Source organism: Bos indicus x Bos taurus, chromosome 5 (genome assembly GCF_003369695.1).
Source record: "Bos indicus x Bos taurus breed Angus x Brahman F1 hybrid chromosome 5, Bos_hybrid_MaternalHap_v2.0, whole genome shotgun sequence".
Classification (NCBI taxonomy): domain Eukaryota; kingdom Metazoa; phylum Chordata; class Mammalia; order Artiodactyla; family Bovidae; genus Bos; species Bos indicus x Bos taurus.
The window spans coordinates 22,734,518-22,747,796 of record NC_040080.1 but is presented as its reverse complement, the minus strand read 5'-3'; the positions used below and the strand labels follow the sequence as shown (position 1 = coordinate 22,747,796).

The following is a 13,279-nucleotide window of genomic DNA, read 5'->3' as shown; positions in this document are numbered from 1 at the left end:
TTGAAGAGGGACAGAGCTCGCCAGGACGAAGGTGTCTAGCACTTACAGGACAGAAGATGGGAGGGGAGGGTGTTCCATAAGCACACTCAAAGAGTGCACCGGGCACCCCCAAACACTTGGCACTAACCTATGAATTTATGGGCTGAAATTTCACAAGGCTGCAGAAAGGCCCAGGACAGCAGTAAGCCAAACAATTTCTGAAACTCACATAGGGCTCAGAGTAGCTCATGTTCCCAGAAGCCAGAGTGGAAAGATGTCATAATACACGAGGCAGTGGGTAGCATGATCAGAAGGGTACTGCCTTAGGAGGGAGGCTTAATAAACCAGGCTAGGCTGCTCTAGATGAGCCTTAACCAAACTCAAAAGCAAGCCTGCTGCTGCTGCTGCTAAGTCGCTTCAGTTATGTCCAACTCTGTGAGACCCCAGAGACGGCAGCCCACCAGGCTCCCCCATCCCTGGGATTCTCCAGGCAAGAACACTGGAGTGGGTTGCCATTTCCTTCTCCAATGCATGAGAGTGAAAAGTGAAAGTGAAGTTGCTCAGTCGTGTCCAACTCTTAGCGACCCCATGGACTGCAACCTAGCAGGCTCCTCCGTCCATGGGATTTTCCAGGCAAGAGTACTGGAGTGGGGTGTCACTGCCTTCTCCACAAAAGCAAGCCTAGAAAGAACCAAACTGATGACAACTTATGCCAGAACCAAGTCCAACATCCTTTAAAGGAATCAAACAAAATCCAGCACCTAAAAACAAGATTTACAATGTTTGGCATACAGTAAAAAAATTTCCAGACATGAAAAAAGTAGGAAAATGGGAAAATGTGACATGGGAAAGCTCCTCGTTTAAGAAAAAAGAAAGATCCAGAAAGGATAGACTGACAAGGGTTAAGAGTTAATATAACTCTCAAAAAAGAGACAAACAAACATAAGCATGATAATCGAAAGCTGAAAAACACGATTATCTGAAGTTAAATACATTTCCCCTCATAGCTCAGTTGGTAAAGAATCTGCCTGCAATGCATGCGACCTGGGTTCGGTTCCTGGGTTAGGAATATCCCCTGGAGAAGGAAATGGCAACCTACTCCAGTATTCTTGCCTGGAGAATCCCCTGGGCAGAGGAGTCTGGCAGGCTACAGTCCATGGGGTCGCAACAGTCAGATACGACTTAGCGACTAAACCACTACCACCACCAAAAATACATTGGATGGGATTAAGGGCAGCATAGACACAACAGAAAAAAAGACCACTGAACCTGGAAACATAGCAATAAAAACTATCCAAAGCAGGACAGAAAGAAAAACAACTAAAAAAACAAAAAAGGTGCAACAGTGACCTGTGAGAAAACACAAGGCAATGGCACCCCTCTCCAGTACTCCTGCCTGGAAAATCCCGTGGACGGAGGAGCCTGGTGGGCTGCAGTCCTTGGTGTAGCTAAGAGTCGGGGACGACTGAGAGACTTCATTTTCACTTTTCACTTTCATGCATTGGAGAAGGAAATGGCAACCCACTCCGGTGTTCTTGCCTGGAGAATCCCAGGGACGGGGGAGCCTGGTGGGCTGCCGTCTATGGGGTCGCACAGAGTCGGACACGACTGAAGTGACTTAGCAGCAGCAGTCAAACATAGAAACTGGGAGAGGCAAGAATAGGAGAAATACTGAAGAAATAATGGCCAAAGTATTTGCTAAAAAGCTATAAACCTACAGATCAAAGACCATGTTGAGCCCATAAGTATGAATTCATCCTTTTCAATATATATCAGCTCAGTTCAGTCACTCAGTTGTGTGACTCTTTGTGACTCCCATGGACAGTAGCACACCAGGCTTCCCTGTCCATCACCAACTCCTAAAGCTTGCTCAAACTCATGTCCATTGAGTCGGTGATGCCATCCAACCATCTCATCCTCTGATGTCCCCTTCTCCTCCTGCCTTCAATCTTTCCCAGCATCAGGGTCTTTTCATATGAGTCAGTTCTTCGCATCAGGTGGCCAAAGTATTGGGAGTTTCAGTTTCAGCATCAGTCCTTCCAGTGAATACTCAGGGCTGATTTTATTTAGGATTGACTGATTTGATCTCCTTGCAGTCCAAGGGACTCTCAAGAGTCTTCTCCAGCACCACAGTTCAAAAGCATCAATTCTTTGGCGCTCAGCTTTCTTTGTAGTCCAACTCTCACGTACATGACTACTGGAAAAACCATAGACTTGACTAGACAGACCTTTGTTGGCAAAATAATGTCTCTGCTTTTTAGTAAGTTGTCTAGGTTGGTCATAGCTTTCCTTCCAAGGAGTAAGCATCTTTCATGGCTGCAGTCACCATCTGCAGTGATTTTGGAGCCCAAGAAAATAAAGTCTGTCACTGTTTCCATTGTTTCCCCATTTATTTGCCATGAAGTGATGGGACCAGATGCCTTGATCTTAGTTTTTTGAAAGTTGAGTTTTAAGCCAACTTTTTCACTCTCCTCTTTCAATATATATATGAGTAAATATAAAATTAAATACTGATGTTAATGTGTGAGTTTGTATATATACACATGTGTATATTTCCTGCTTAAACACTGAGAAGGTATGGAAGTGGTTTCTAAACACCCCTCTCCACTGAAAGAACAGCACTCCTAAGAAATACTCAGTTCTAGTGCTGGGGCCAGGGAACATTATATTGTGCCAGAAATTTAAAATATGCTCAAAGAATAATGAGCGCACATGTAAAGGACACAGGAAGCTAAACTGATGGTATTTCAACTGGCCAAATTTGGAGCATTTTGAGACTGAAAATAAATAGTCATCCCTTGGTGTCCATGGAGGCACTGATTCCAGGACTCCCACAGTTACCAAGTCCCTGGATGCTCAAGTCATTTATATAAAATGGTGTAATATTTGTACATAACCTATGCAGTACTCCCATATACTTTAAAACATCTCTAGATTACTTATAGTATCTGCTGCTGCTACTGCTAAGTCGCTTCAGTTGTGTCCGACTCTGTGCGACCCCATAGACGGCAGCCCACCAGGCTCCCCCGTCCCTGGGATTCTCCAGGCAAGAACACTGGAGTGGGTTGCCATTTCCTTTTCCAATGCAGGAAAGTGAAAAGTGAAAGTGAAGTCGCCCAGTCATGTCCGACTCTTGGTGACTCCATGGACTGCAGCCTACCAGGGTCCTGCAACCATGGGATTTTCCAGGCAAGAGTACTGGAGTGGGGTGCCATTGCCTTCTCTGACTTATAGTATCTAATACAATGCAAATACTATGGAAATTTATGCAAATGATATGTAAGTAGTGGTGCTGGTGCTCAGAAAAATTCAAGTTTTGTTTTTTGGAACTTTCTGGAATTTTTTTCCTGAATATTTTCAGTCTGCCCTTAGGTGAATCTGTGGGTGTAGAACCCACAGATGTGGAAGGCTGAATGTAATGACTTTAACAGATCATAACCCACTGAATAAAATAGGAATTCACTGTTCCACACTGACTTAAATAAATGAATAAATACTGGGGAGAAGAGAAGGGTCTTCCTTACAGTAAAATGCAAACCAATAAACGTAGAAGGAATGATAAAGTCAGAAAACCACTATTTGGAAACCATCACTGTATAATGAATTCAAGCAAGAAATATCAATGGATAGTATAACTGGTGAAAGAAATGGTCTTGAAAAACAAAATTACACAGTCTCACAATATCTCCTCAAAAACATAGTCATCATAAAAGAAAAAAGAAAGAAAAAAACCTTATAACAATAATGGGCAAAACTGACATTCTTATATAAATAAAAACAGAAAGAATTTGCTTCCAGCTGACCTGCACTGTAAGAAATGCTACAAGAAGTTCTTCAAACTAAGAACAAATATCATCAATGGATGCTTCAGTCTACAGGAAGGGATTAAGAATTCCTGAAATGATAAGCACATGAGTACATATTCTATACATAGGTTTTCTTCTCTTAATTTCTTTAAAAGATATTATTTAAGGGTCTTTAATAAAAGGCACAGACACACCTTCTTAGAGACTTCATGCAAAGAGACAAGAACAGATACAGGCACAGAGATTTCCTGGAGCACGGAACAAAGTGAGGTTGCTCTCACAAATCTTCTCTATGGTTTACAGTGACCATTCTCCCGGTATGTCCCACTCTTCTGAATAAGACTCACACTTCGCTGGTTTACGGCCACCTTTAAAAGGTTAACTGAAGCGCTATTCCACATACAATGTAACAGGTAATAAAGGAATGAATTACCAACATTTCAAAGATAGTACCTGGGGGGAACTATACTCTTAGGATCAACCATGGGTCTGGAGGTCACTCAGAGAAGACTGGGGCTCTGATTGAGACTCACCCCTGGCTGACTCCTTTGTCACTCCACTTTCCAATGTGGAGGTGAGGCCTGGCAGGTGGCAGAGGCAGGTCTCTGATGCATGCCAGGGCCAACTTCCTTTATTATTTTATTTGTCTGGCTAATAGGTGGGTGAGTGAGAAAGACATGAATAAACTGATCATTTGAAATCCAGCTCCCTTGTGTTCTTCATATCAACCTTTTCCATCGATTCATGCTTCTCTCAACATGAATAAACTGATCATTTGAAATCCAGCTCCCTCGTGTTCTTCATATCAACCTTTTCCATCGATTCATGCTTCTCTCACCTACCATCTTCCACTTAAACTTCAAGCACTCTCTCTCAACATTACCCATGATTTCAGAACCTTCACTGCTGTTTTTCGAGATTTTGCTCCACCAAGGAAAGCCTCAGGCTCCTTTTAATTGTCAAAACCTCCTTCATGTATATCATCTTCTTAACAACCAAGCACAGACCTCCCAACAGATCTGCTTAGTATCACTGAAGCTTTTACACTATATATGTTCGTAATAAGACTGTCCCCTTCCTAGGCAACAAGACAATATTATGTTTGTATCCAAGGTCAGTTGCAAAAACATCATATGTGTACACACCATCATGTCCTCACTCCCATGCGCATGTATTTATCACCAGGAGTGAACAGTCTTATAACTTTGATACATAAAACATCAATATTGTATTTCTCTCGTATTTCATTTCTGTAGAATGACATAAAAAAACTGAGATTCATTAAAAAATAGGAGTGGTTGAATTTTAAGTAAGAAGTCCTCTGGGAATCTAATTTGCATCAAATCTACATTTTGCTTTTGTGCTCTGTCTCAGTCATTTGTGGCTACATTCTAATTTTTTAATTTCTGCTTTTCTCTTAAGTGTGTTACATTTCAGAAGAAGCTGCTACTTCAGAGACTTCTAGGAAAGAAAGGAAAGTCTTTAGGTTTTAAAAGAGGAACCTTGCTAATGTAATGTTACTTGGCATTTGTGTGGAGCATAAATTATACCCTGCGATGTTTACCCAAAAGGGTTAAGACCAAAGAAAGAATCTGCTTGCTTATTAAAAAAAAAAAAAAAGAAAAAAACGCACACATTACCTCAGTCAGAGAATCCAAACTCGCCCAGGCACAACCTCCGCAGATCACCCACCAGCATTAGCACTGTGTCAGATGACATTACAGAACAATACTGAACTCTGTGCAGGGCTTGAATATATTGTTTCGAAAGAATACACTGTCATTAACTTGAATAAAGCTTTCTGAAATCAAACCTGTGGGTACAGCCCTCACTGTGTGGCCCTTTTACTACTTTGAGAAACAGCCTCATCCCGAAAGCAGCAGAGGAGGAAAAAAAGAGATTAGGAATAAAGGCAACAGTGATGAGTCACCCCTGCCCAGTCCTGCAGGCAGATGCGGGGCTTTATACCAGGCGGAACAATGTCAAAGCAGGAGGCTCAGGACTTCCTTCCCTGGTGGTTCAGTGTTTAGGAAACCACCTTCCAATGCAAGGGACGTGGGTTCCATCCCTGGTCGGGGGAACTAAGATCCCACATGCCATGGGCCAACTAAGCCTGCACACCACAACTAAGACTCCACACAGCCAAAAGTAATAAGTAAATAATTAAAAAAAAAAAAAGGCAGGAGGCTCTGTAAGGAACAAGGCCTCTAAAAATCCAAACCAGCTGATGTCCCTCACCCTATTTCCCTTTACAGCCTAGTGATTTTTACCATGGGTTTCCCTAGAATTGGAAACTGAGTTGTCTTTTTTAAAAAAAAAAAGTATAACTAACTTCTAATACTATATTTGTTTCAGGTGTACAACAGTAATTTGATATTTTTATACCTTACAAAAGATGACCATGATAAATCCAGGTACCATCTATCAACACAGAGAGTTATTACAGTATTACAATTATATTCCTGATGCTGTGCTTTACACCCTGGGACTTGTCTATTTTATAACTGCAAGTCTGTACCTCTTAACCTCCCCCACAACTCCCCTCTGGCAACCACCAATGCATTCTCTGCATCCATGAGTCTGAAACTGAGTCTTATTCCACATACAAAATAGTTAAAACTCGATATCCAGATGCCAACTTGAGATGGCAGTTCTCTAGGCCATGAACTGAAGCTCTCTAAATGCCAATGTTTAATCTAGAAAGTGGAAAGAACAAAGGACATCCCTGGCGGTCAGGTGGTTAGGATGCCGCACTCCCAATGCAGAGGGCCCAGGGTTCAGTTTCTGGTCAGGGAACTAGATCCCACATACCGCCGAGGAAAATTCTGCATGCTGCAACTAAGACCCACTGCAGCAAAAGAAAGGAAGGAAGGAAAGAAAAGAAGGGAAGGAGGGAAAGGGGGAAGTGAGGGAAGAAAGAAGGGAGGAAGTGGGGAACGGAAAAAAGGTCACACATAGTATGGGAGGTAAGGATTAGCTACAATTACTGTTAATATCATGACTATACTTACTATTTCCACCCAACCGTCTCCCTGGCCTACCTTTTCTAATCACTGTTCGAGACGTTTCTTCTTCACGAGTGAAGCACAAGCAGTAACTTAAATATTCACTGGCTTTTTTTTGTTTCCTGGCAGCCTGGCCACTGCCTCTTGTTGCCATTTCTGTTTTCACATCGCTCTCAGCACGCTCATAAAGTGATTTTTCTACCTTCAGTAGCCAAATCCCAAGATTCCTCTTAACTATAAGCTACTTTTCATGAGCGTTCCTCTCTCCAGCACCTGTTCTCAATGATCTCAACAACCAAGGTTCGAAGAGGTGAAAAATAAAGCCAGGGCAACACAGCCAGTTGGAAGCCAAGTCCCAATTAAAATCCAGGTTATGGAAGCCTTGTAAACTGTTGGTGAGAATATAATTTGGTGCAGCCACTATGGGAAAACAGTATGGAGGTTCCTTTAAAAACTAAAAACAGTACTACCATACGATCCAGCAATCCTGCTCCTGTGCATATATTCAGAAAAAACAAACACTAAATTGAAAAGATACATGCACCCCAATGTTCACAGCAGCATGATTTACAAGTAACAAGATATGGAAACAAACAAGTGCTCATCAACAGATTACCGGATTAAGATGTGGTAATACATACACACTGGAATAGTAGCCTTAGAAAAGAATGAAACACTGCCATTCGCAGCAAAGTGGATGGACCTGGAGAATATTATGCCTCATGACAGAAGTCAGGCCGAGCAAAGACAAATGCTGTATGACATCACATATATGCAGAATCTAAAAAATAATAAAAACGAATGTATATGCAAAACAGAAGCAGATTTACAGGTGTAGAAAAAAAACAACTTGTAGTTACTAAAGAGGAGAAGAAGTGGGGAGGGACAAATTAGAAGTATGAAATTAACACATGCAAACTATTAGACATAAAATAGATAAGCCACATGGATACACTGTATAGCACAGGAAATTAGGCCCATTATATTGAAATAACCTATAATGGAACATAATCTACAAAATACTGAATCATTATGCTGTACACCTGAAACTAACAGACTACTGCAAATCAACTACACTTGGATAAAAAATAATAAAATCCAAGGAGCAATGCAACCACATCCAGCTGTGTTGCATTAACTGCAGTGCACTAACTATTCACTCCCAGAGTTCCCAGGGACGATTTTAAATCTGAGGTTAACTTGCCTTAACACCAAACCTTCTTGTAGATGCTTCCCATGCTAGTCAACTTATGAAGTATGAGTTAGTTCAAATGCTCAAAGAAGAAACAGTTATTCCAGAAAAATATTAAATATTCTCAAAGTTCTGGGTTTTTTGTTATTTATTTTTTAGTTTTTTGTTTGCTTTCAGAATTTCCCTGAAAAGTTGACTCATTGGAAAAGACCCTAATGCTGGGAAGGACTGGGGGCAGGAGGAGAAGGGGACAACAGAGGATGAGATGGCTGGATGGCATCACCACTCGATGGACACGGGTTTGGGTAGACTCTGGGAGTTGGTGATGGACAGGGAGGGCTGGTGTGCTGCGATTCATGGGGTTGCAAAGAGTTGGACACGACTGAGCGACTGAACTGAACTGAAAGTGGGACAGGGGCTTCCCTGGTGGCTCAGACAGTAAAAGAATCTGCCTGCAATGCAGGAGACCCGGGTTCGATCCCTGGGTTTGGAAGATCTCCCCGGAGAAGGGAATGGCTCCCCACTTCAGTATTCTTATCTGGAGAATCCCATGGACAGAGGAGCCTGGTGGGCTACAGTGCAATGAGTCACAAAGAGTCAGACACAACTGCGTGACTAACACTTTCACTTCTTAAAGTGGGGACAAAAATAGATCACACAGGCCTCATCCAGTTCTATAAATGTAAGATGTTTTCTGTATTATACTATACCAGGTTAAGTAAACCAGGGTAGGTCAACCAAGTCATTTATAGTTCCTCATTTTTTGTGAGGAGAGGAAGACAGAAAGACTTTGGGAGGAGAGAGGGCATAGTTCACAGGAAGAAGAGGCATGATCAGGCTGACTGTGAGCAGCAATACTTGCAATTCCAGAAGCGATCAAGGACAGAACACAAGTGTCCACCTCTAAGTTTCTAAAGATAAAGGTGTATCTTTTAAATCTGACTGCACAAGGATACATGAAGATGGGAAATTCATTAATGCTGGCTTCTCTGGAGAATCACATATTCCTTAAAACAACAGAAACTAACGAGAAGATGGGTAACAGGATACAACGTGCTGTTTTGTGTAAGAACCAGACGAGTTTACTGAAGTCTAACACTGAGGCCTGCGGGGGAAGACTGAGAGCTTGTATTTCCTCATCTATAAAGCAGATGAAGTACTGGGAAGAATGAGATGGTACATGGACCATTTATAAAGCACCATTTGGGTTTATTTTTGTTTTTTAAGGACAGCGTGGAATAGTGTAACTAGTAGATTTGACATCAGTGATACAGGTTGAAGTTCAGCCTCTCTCTGCTACTTGTCTGATCAGGCACAAATCATTCAAACATATGTAATGATGTAAGAACTAAAGAGTTAATATATCTGTTGTGTAGGGGAAGGAAACTTTTAATATAAATAGTTCTATAAATGTAAGATGTTTTCTATTATACTGGACCAGGTTAAGTAAACCAGGGAAGGTCAACTAAATCATTTATAGTTCCTCATTTTTTGTGAGGAGAGGAAGACAGAAAGAGTAATTCTTATAGCAGAAATCCCATTCAGTTAAGAGAAAATCATTGGTCTTTGGGACACTCACATATACTTTTTAAGTGTGCTAGCCGCTCAGTCCTGTCTGACTCTTTGTGACCCATGGACTCTAGCCAACCAGGCTCCTCTGTTCATGGAATTCTCCAGGCAAGAATTCTCAAGTGGGTTGCCATGCCCTTCTCCAAGGGATCTTCCCAGTCTTTCCAGGTCTCCCACATTGCAGGCAGATTCTTTACCATCTGAGCCACCAGGGAAGCCCAGAGTGACCTATAGATATCAATTAAGTATAATTGTTCTATTGTGTCAGTTAGGATCTGTTACTTTACTAACTTTCTGTCTGGAAGGTCTATCCCTGATGTCAGTGGGGGACTTACTATATTCAATATCCTGTAATAACCTATAATGGAAAAGAATCTGAAAAAGAATATACTCACACACAAACACATAACTGAATCACTTTAAAATATACCTGAAATTAACACAATCTGGTAAATCAACTATACGTCAATAAATTTTCTTTAATGCAAACCCTTACCTTTCAAAAGTGGCTGGAAGGTTGGAATCTCTTGCAACTTGATGACATCAGGATCGTTGCTGACGTTCCTTGAGGCCTGGGAGCCTTGAGCTACAACCACAATATCGTCCATCTTGGCTCTATGCTTAGCTGGAGAAGGGGTCACTGAAAATAAAGTTACATCGCTCAGGAGTTGCATGTTATTTAGCCACCTCTGTCTCAACAAGGCTGTTTTCACTGTAGTCATTAAAAAGGACATTCCTACACACAAAAAAATGCTAACTGTACTTACCCTGTGGTGGGGGCTGGAGTAGGGGAGATGAATTACAGAGGACCTGTTTTCTATGGTGTTAAAAAATCCTCAGACTTTACAGGAACATAAGCTATCTATTGGAGAAGGAAATGGCAACCCACTCCAGTATTCCTGCGAGAATTCTATGGACCAAAGAGCCTAGTGGGCTAACGTCTGTGGGGTCACAAAGAGTCAGACACGAATAAGCAACTAACACACACGTGCCATCTATAAAAGTGCTTTTGTAACTAAAAGTTTATGCAACACACAAAATAAGCAGATTGTTTTTGTTTCTTTGATCCTCCTGATGTTTGTCCCTATTTCCCAATGAGAAAATAAGGGTACAAGATTTAGCTGTGACTTACTCAAGGTCAACAGTGCTAGAGACAGAGTTAAGAAGGGAATGGGAGGTAAATGGATTATTGGTATACATGGCCCATCCCTGCCATGCTGGGGTTGCAAAACTGTAGCCACCCTACCACAGTAAGCCTGGTACATTGAATAGATCCTAGTTATCGCAAAAAAAAAAAAACAACAACCCTGAGTGTCAACCCTAGATGACCACACCAGCCTCCTCACCCCTTAAAGTCACAGGGCAGAAAAAACCAGTGGGACAACGGTAGGCTGAGCCAAAATTAAGAAATTTGAAGGACTGATAAAGAGGCAGATCAATTTCAGGTTTCTAGGCAAATGTAAGCCATTTAGAAGAAAGTGATTTAAGGACGCCCCAGGCCAAGACATCCTGCGTTCCCAAACATCTTCTGGTTGGGGAAAGAATGAATCTTTATTGTTTTACACTCTAGAAGGTAGTATTTGCAGGCTTACCATAATCATGTCTCAAGGGTTGATCCAAACATGCCATAGAACCATCCTGCCTCCTGCAGGCTAAAGTCCCTGGAGGCATGGCCTTCACTCTTAGAATCTCAGCTGCTTTCACTGCTCTTCAAGAAATGTCTCTTAGCCTCTTTTGGTAATTTATCTAATGTTTTTACAAACCTCAAGCCAGAAATCTTTCCTGGGACAAAGTGATTCCTCTATCCCCAGACTCCAGAGGATAACAGACTTCACTAGATTCCAGATAGCCTCTACTGCTGCTGCTGCTGCTAAGTCACTTCAGTCATGTCCGACTCTGTGCGACCCCGTAGACGGCAGCCCACCAGGCTCCTCCGTCCATGGGATTTTTTCAGGCAAGAGTACTGGAGTGGGGTGCCGTTGCCTTCTCCGAGGTAGCCTCTACTGCTTGTCTGTAAAATGGGGCTACTGAGAGGATTAAACATGAACACATGTGACGCACTTAGCCTATACTATTTGGCAGCATTGGTTAGTATGCTCTGGTACTGGTCAGAACCCATGCTGTTGGTTAGAAGGCGAACAAGCCTATTAAAAAGACGACATACTTCTTGCAAAACATGATTCTGGCCTGACACAGAGGCAAGAAAGTAAAGGATAACAATTATTACTGTATTTGTTATAAGATACTGCATTCTGGATCTTCCAAAGAAATAAAAATGTAGCCATAGATATCGTTCACAGTTAAAAGCTATCTCAATCTAGCCCCCAGAATGGTCTGAACTAGCCTTGAAGGTCACATTTCAGTGTGGAATACCTCTAACTCTGTTAACTTCTACATTTCTGAATTACACGTCCTACCAAGGTCAGAGCAGTCCTATTTATGACCAGAACTCTTTTTAGGCCCCAGTTATAAGCCAGTTTGGATTAACCACTCCAGAGCTTATTATCCAGGGCAGCCCCAGTGGTTTTAGGGTTTGGTGTGTAGCAAATAAAAAAATAAAGGTGAAAACGATCCTCAATTAAGCATCAGCTGTGTGAGTGCTCACTACATTACAGGAACAAAAATCGTCCCATTTCTACATTAAACTCGAAGAGAAATCTAAAAAATACGGATGCGGAAAGAGTAGGGCAAAACATCAGAACTTGCCTTCATGGCCAACTTCTATATGAGAAAGAGAGCCGAAACACCTTCCGATGGGAAGATGCAGTTTCTGGACATGTTCGCACGCAAGGGTTCAAAGCGATTGTACACCTGTCACACGCCCCTTCTCAAAAGGAATTTCTAGGACCCATTTTTAAGGAGGAATCTGTTCTTTGAGGTTCTATGACCCATCCATTGTGCGACCCCAATCTCACCCTGACAGTCATGAATATTAAAGCCAAATATTAATTAGATAGTCTTTCAAGGAGTAAGCTGCAGCTGAGACGAATAGCTGTTTTGAAAATCAAAAATGGGCTTGGGCGCCCACGCTGGTTTACCTTGCAATCACAGCACTGGTTCCCATCAGGGGAATTAAGGCTAGGACAGATGATGGCTTTTTTTTTTTTTTTTTTTTTTGCTTTTTTAAGGAAAAAAGCACAGCGAGGGCTTTCTATGCGTTCCCGTCCGCCGGCCCCAGTCCCCAGCAGGCTGGGAAGGCAGCCCGCCCGGCATGCAGGCAGGGCTGGCTGGAGAAGGGTAGAATTAGTTAGGACACCGACCTGAGGAGTTCAGATCGTTGGGTCGGCTCTCGGCCTCGGAGCTCTGCTCACTGCCCATGATGCCGGCAGCGGTGGCAGCGGAGGAACGACGGAACGGGCGGCGACCGCTCAGGCGGAGGGGCGACAGAGCAGGGACCGGGGGACCGAGATGCGGAGGCTACACCTGCTGTGATATAGGGATGGTGCGCCCAGCCCACGCGGGGGCGCGGACGGTGGGGGACGGAGAGGCCCTATTTGGGGAAAGGCTTGCAGGGAGGCACCGCGGGGATGCACGCCGCTCGCCCTCCCGCCTTCTTTGGGGAAAGCAAAGGCAAGGAGGCGGGTGAACGCCGGGAACCAGCCACGCCTGCGACCGGCGGGCGGCGCCGCAATCACTCACTCGCTCCAGGGGCCGCAGGTTCGTTCCTTCCGCGACGCGGATTGGCAGCGACGGCTGCGCTCGGCGGTCAGTTCCGGGTTAGAGTGCCC

At 43.0% G+C, this 13,279-nt stretch overlaps 1 protein-coding gene across 2 annotated transcripts in view; it reads right to left on the bottom strand.

Moving 5' to 3' along the window:
- The window catches only part of BORCS5 (BLOC-1 related complex subunit 5), a 97,458-nt gene extending 84,179 nt beyond the window's left edge, over positions 1-13,279 (bottom strand). Inside the window, exons 1-2 of one of the 2 annotated variants that reach the window (XM_027541371.1) lie at positions 13,191-13,279; positions 10,048-10,191 (exon numbers count right to left, since the gene is read on the bottom strand). In XM_027541371.1, coding sequence (XP_027397172.1) covers positions 10,048-10,191; position 13,191 — 145 coding nt within the window. In that variant the 5' untranslated portion in view covers positions 13,192-13,279. Of the gene's footprint in view, positions 1-10,047; positions 10,192-12,811 lie in introns of both variants that reach the window. The other variant, XM_027541370.1, reaches the window with a different exon arrangement.